Genomic DNA, 5,912 nt, shown 5'->3' on the forward strand with positions numbered 1-5,912 from the left:
GCCAGGGAGGCCATTTGCTCACCCGGGCGTGCGGCGCGACCCTGGCGGCGGCATCGAGTCCCCGACCATTATCGGGCGTCTTCACTCTTTCGCCCCGCCCCGTCCCGCCCGCCCCCACCTGCCAACGACCCTTACACTGTCCCCTGGCGTCGGCTCGCGCGCGTCCTCCGGTGTCCTGCTCCCTCCCACCACCACCACCAACGGTGGCACCTCCAGCAGGGCTGTAGGCAATTAGGATGCTCATACGCTCGTTGGCTCGTCCACCCCGCGGACCAGCCCACCCCGCCCCGCCCCGCCACGCCGCGTCACGCCTACTGGACGCGCGATAAAAATATTCACGTCCAGATAATCAATCACACTGGTGCTGGTCCGGCTGGTGGCGGACCCTCTCCCTTCCCCTCCTCTCCCGTGAAACACGACGCCCGCCCCGCGCCCACCCGGCCGAGGGGGCCCCGCGCGCCCCGGCCGCCCGGCGCGGTGGTGCGATCGACGACGACGACGACGCTGCCATACACCGCCGCGGGGCGCCGCGACGGACGCGTGAGGGGCAAGGCACGGCAAGGCCCGTCCCGGGGCAGATTACATAACGAGTCCATCCATCTCAGCGGCCCCAGCAGCAGCAGCAGCGCCGTGACGAGGCCGCCGCCGGCGCCCGCCCGCCCCGCGGCCACCACCGGCCATGTCCGCGGCCGGCGCGGCTCGGGTGGCGAGGCTCTAATAAGGGGGCCGAATCCATTACCGGCGTCAATCTCGACGACGACAACGCCCCGCCACGCCCGGACTCCTGCTCCTGCACGCGCCAATTCGCGCCGCACAGGGGGCGTCAAAACGAGTCGCAATACCTCGCGCAATACGGTGCGGGGAACTGATCGAAGCCTTAAAATCCGAAAGGACCATCGCTTTTGCTCACAGAGTCAGTATGTGAACTATTCAGATTAAGAGGCGAAGCACAAGGAAAGACGTTTTGAATTATATGTTGTTATTTTTTTTAAATTCGTCATACTGGTTCACAAGAAAAGTCGCATTTATCGCTGGAAATTAACACGTTTGGAGCGTAAAATTCTTATACACTCATTCAGCTAATAAAAAATAATTGAGATAACAAAGGACATATCAATTAGAAAACAGTTATCTAAAATCTGTACCGTAGGTTTACAAAGATTGTGCAAACTCACGTCAAGCATTCCAGGTTGCATTACATAGCGAACAGTCGTATCAATAAAATAATCAGCGTCACACATCATCGATGTGCGACCACATGCCGTCAGACCCATGGTCTTTTGGGGACGGACACTCCCCTTTGGGATGCGCAAAGACACCCCTGTACTTGAAAGGGTGCTGGGGACCTTCGAGGCAGTCCCGGCCGCACGACTCGCAGACGCCGACGTGGGTACGAGTTGCGTGGAGGACGAACTGCACCTCCGCATTAAGCAGGTGGTGCACCTCCACATGTAGCGAAGGGTTTGCAGACAGAAGCGCCGCAACTCTCTCGTTCCGGAGGCACATAAACTTGCGGAACTTGCTATGGAAGTGGGCGTGAATTTGGAAGCTCTGCAGCGACGGTGCGGTGGCGGGGGTGATGAGGCGCAGCAGCTCCTCTGACGGCGTGTTCACCTGGAGCCGCCGCAGGCCCGGCAGCAGCTGTGGCAGCGCCTGAAGGAGCACGGGCTGCACATACTCAAATGTTAACCCGATCTCCACGAACAGCGATTTAAGTTGGGACGGCGCCGACGAGGTCAGGGCCAGAATCAGATTTTCGGTGATTCTCGTGTCTTCGTGTTCAGCACCGAGCAGATGGACGGAGCGCAGCCGCCCGGCGGCGCTGCGGAGGAGCTGCACTGCTCCTGAGCTGGTATAGCCTGAATATGGAACGACGACTAGTTTGAGCTCCGTCAGCGACCCGCAAGCTGCCGCGCCCTCGAGCCCGAGCATCGCGGGGCAGCTCAGCCTGCGCAGCTGGGGTATGCGCGCCAGCAGGTGGGCCGGCAGTCCTGGTGCGGGCAAGACATTTGGGGGGCTGATTTGCACGTCCAGTTCCTCTAGCGTGGCGGCGTGCGCAGCGAGCACGTACCTGAAGAAGTACTCCGTCTGGGAGGTGAAGGTGCAATAGAATGTCTTCAGGGACGGTGTGACGGTGGCGCGCTTTGGAACGGCTCTCTCTGGCGACTTCAAGTAAGCAATGTGCCCAACGACAGTGAGCCGCTCCAAGCCGGACGTCGACGCCAACGTCCTCAACAGCATGGCAGTGTCGTTCGCTTCCTTGATTGTACTGGGAGACACGTTGCAGCTCACAGACACACAGCTCAGCTGGCCGTGCTTCTTCTGCTGTCTGAGGAGCTGAGCGGCTTGCTGGGCGCCCTTTGGCTCCACATAGAAATTGAACTCCCTCACGGCGCACGCGGAGGGTAGAGGTCGGCGACATGTCGAGCTGAGGTGAAGGTTGAGGCTGAGCTTGTCCACGCGCGGCGCCAGCCGCAGCACCGGACACGCGCAGCCCGACGCGCTACGAAGTGCTACGCGCCGACGCTGCCACACGTCCGCGTACAGGGCAACGTCGGCGAGCCTCTTGCACGACAAGCGGCAGGCGAGTACCTCCTCAACGCTGAGGTAAGACATCACTGAGACCAGCACGTCAGCCGGCAGTTGATCCATGATCTGTAGGGACACGATCACATTCGATTAGCGAGCGACGACAACAAGTTGTACACGCCCTGGCTGTTTCGACACTTGTTAAACAAACGCAAAAGTTGCACACCAATCAATGTGCTTTTCAAATGTGTCAACTTTGCACATTTCTGGCATCGAATATAACTCAACATCACGAAGTGTGCAGACTTCGCGCACTTTTCAAACGTGAACACGTTGGAAACTAAGTGGGGTATTGGGTGTGCTGGGTGTGTTCAATATTTGAACATGTTGGTGCACCATTAGTGAAAAGCACATTTATAGTGTGCAAAATTGCACACTTGTTTTACCATGGTACAATGGTACTAAAGTGGAAAATCGATGGTATACCAGGTGGCTGATTAATACCGTGCTCGCAATTCGCACAAGGGAGCATTTTTGCCTAACAACCATGACCATGACGCCATAAGGGTAGCCAATCGGCCTACATATACTGTTGGAAATTTTATCGTGATTTGACGAAAAATGTCAGATTCATTCATCTACACGCTCTTCGTAATTTTAAAGTAACGAACACATTCGGAAATTACGAACAATTCGGTTGTTCTACTGAGAGTACTATCCCGGACAATAGAATTTTGAATCAAACTCTAACCCTCTGATGAATTCAAACCATTAAAATGTGATTTTACGAATAAGTTGATTTTATACCACAAATTAGAGAATTCCTCTGGAGTCTAACCAAACACATACCGAAGTGTGCGGCACTTTAATCAGACGCTTGGAGCAAAGTGTTTGGCAATTTCACATTTGAAATGACCTCAGCCCCCACCCCCAACAGCATTAGCCAACCAAGGGAAACACCATTTCCGCGTCCCCCCCCCTCCCCCCTTTCTCTCTCTCTCTGGATCCGCCATTTTCGCTCCGCCCGCCCCGCGAGATACCCTGTAATGGCGTGGCCTGGGCCAGGCCCCGGCCGGGCCCGGAGCGAGTCGCGTGTTAAGTGGACTATTAGGCGGGCCAGAGCGCGCTGCAATTTCCGCCACGCCACGCCCCGCCACGCCCGGTTGAGGGCAAAATGGAAGTCGCCGCTCGCTATGCTGGTGGAACACCCCGGCGGCCCCACCCCACCACCGCCGGGGCCCAACTCCGGCCCATATTCCCGGGCGGGGCGGGGTGGGGGCGAGGAGGGAGCGCTCACGGGGCTCACCTTGGACCAGGGAATAATACAGAACCGGCAGGGTGGGCGGGCGCTCGACGCACTTTGTCATCTCCGCCCCACGGACCATTTCCAGCGGCCGCATCCAGAGAGAGAGAGAGAGGGGGGGGGGGTAGCTGCGGCCCCGAGGTGCGACCTGCGACCTCGCGACGACTTTCCCCGCAATCACACAAAATGCGAGGGGCGAATATTTTCACCCCGCGATTTCACGCATGTTTACTGATTGGGATAAATTTTTGAACCATTTATTTATGAAAAAAATTTGAATCCGAGCTATGACAGATTGTGACAAAATTTATTATCTTTTGAGCACTAGTTTACTAAACGACAAGGACCCAACAAACATGTGCTTGGCCAGACCCCCGACCCGAACACGGTTAAAACAAGTACGAGACGATTCGGGTTTCAAGATCAGCAAATTTCGGAATTCCTGTGAGTCGATCGCTTGAATGTTTTGCAAAAGCGTCAGTCTTCCTATCTAGAACAGCCGTATCTACGGCGAGCGAACCGTCGCCTGCATGACCGGCCCCTCCCTCCCATCCCCACTGCAACTTCTCATAGCTTCAGTAACTCGACAACTCGTCGCCTCGCGTCCTCGCAGTGCGTTTTGCGACGAGTTTACAAAAACTATACTTGCGTTGTTTTTATTATGATTCGAATCCTCCCGCCCGGCTGCACATAACACGTCGCCAAATCAAGGCCTCTCCACAGAGGAGAGCGCGGAGCGCGGCGGGAGGAGAGAGAGCAGCGGTACACTCCATTTCAAAACTTTTTTATTGGGCCGCGGCGGCGGTGCCGTGAAGTGTGATTGCTTTGGCCGCCGCGGCTTTATCGCCGTGGCGTGAGAGAGCGAGAGGGAGAGTGGGAGGCGGAGAGCGAGAGAGAGAGAGAGAGTGAACGAGGCGCTAGATTATTGCGAGGAGCGGCTCGAGCGAAATAACGACGCGTGGATCTGGATTTGAGATACACAGCTTGACATGCGATTAATTCAATTTTATGTGTGTGGTCCGCACCACACGGTGTGGTGGTGTGCGGGGGCAGCGGAGGCCACACAAACGAGGTGAGAAAGGGGGACAGAGAGAGAGAGAGAGAGAGAGAGAGAGAGAGAGAGAGAGAGAGAGAGAGAGCAGGCGAGATGGAGGCCCCGCTGCGCTCCGCTGGAATGGTACATGATGATTCCCCGCGGTCCACACGGCCATGGCGGAACAAAAATAAGAAAAGTTTGTAATTTTGTGGCGAGGGGCGAGTAATAAGCGGAGAACAGAACGGGCGGGACGGGGCTGGGCAGGAGGGGCGGCCATCACCAAAACGGGAATTACGAAAAGAAAAAAAACGTAAAAAGACGGGACTTCCACCGCCTGCTCCTCCCTTATTTTTCTCGCCCTTTTTTTGAGGAAATATGCTATAGAAACGGAAATTGGAGTGCTTGCATGGTGTAAAATCTGTGGAGGAAAAGCCTAATGACGCCGCGGTATTGGTGAAACATGAAAGCTTCTTTCATAATCCTTTTGAGGGTCGATGCTTGACCGTTATTTTAATTACAATAAAAATTAAATTGTAAATATACTGAACTATTGCCTGTATTGAGGTCAAGTCATCCGAAAAGTGCGTCTTTCATCTGCTAAGTTTAGCCACAGCGCCTGTTAGGTAGGCAACATCTCGCCTGCAGTGCATCCGTGTTCTGCGGGCTGGCCTACCCCGAGTCTCGCAGGCGCCGAGCTCTAGTAATTTGCCGAATGAATCCGAAAAACGGGCATGAGACGTGAAACGGATAGGTATTTTTAGGCGATTCCTGTGACGAACAAGTCTTTGTTCTCAGTGCGCAGTGTGAAACCCATTTTCAGTGTCAGCGTCGACAAACTTCGGGTACACACACGGTAAAAACAAGCCCTGGGAATCCCAGGAGTTTTTTCCGTTTCCCAGGGGAGTTGGAAGAGTCCCAGGAGATCTCCTGGAAATGTCTAATTTTTCCCAGGAGTTGCCCTGGGATTAGGGCAGCCCTGGGAGATATAATGCTATTTCCAGGGCATCCCCTGGAAAATGTTCCGCGGCCGACACGACGAGCGGC

At 55.4% G+C, this 5,912-nt stretch overlaps 1 protein-coding gene across 1 annotated transcript in view; it reads right to left on the reverse strand.

The window, feature by feature from the left end:
* Positions 1-962: 962 nt before the first annotated feature.
* Positions 963-5,912, reverse strand: part of LOC113204736 (uncharacterized) — a 13,524-nt gene continuing 8,574 nt past the window's right edge. Inside the window, exon 2 of the mRNA XM_026420015.1 lies at positions 963-2,655. Within this exon, the coding sequence (XP_026275800.1) occupies positions 1,234-2,652 (1,419 nt within the window). The 5' untranslated portion in view covers positions 2,653-2,655 and the 3' untranslated portion in view covers positions 963-1,233. The remainder of the gene's footprint in view (positions 2,656-5,912) is intronic.

This window comes from Frankliniella occidentalis, unplaced genomic scaffold, assembly GCF_000697945.3.
Source record: "Frankliniella occidentalis isolate FOCC.00 unplaced genomic scaffold, Focc_3.1 Scaffold7, whole genome shotgun sequence".
Classification (NCBI taxonomy): domain Eukaryota; kingdom Metazoa; phylum Arthropoda; class Insecta; order Thysanoptera; family Thripidae; genus Frankliniella; species Frankliniella occidentalis.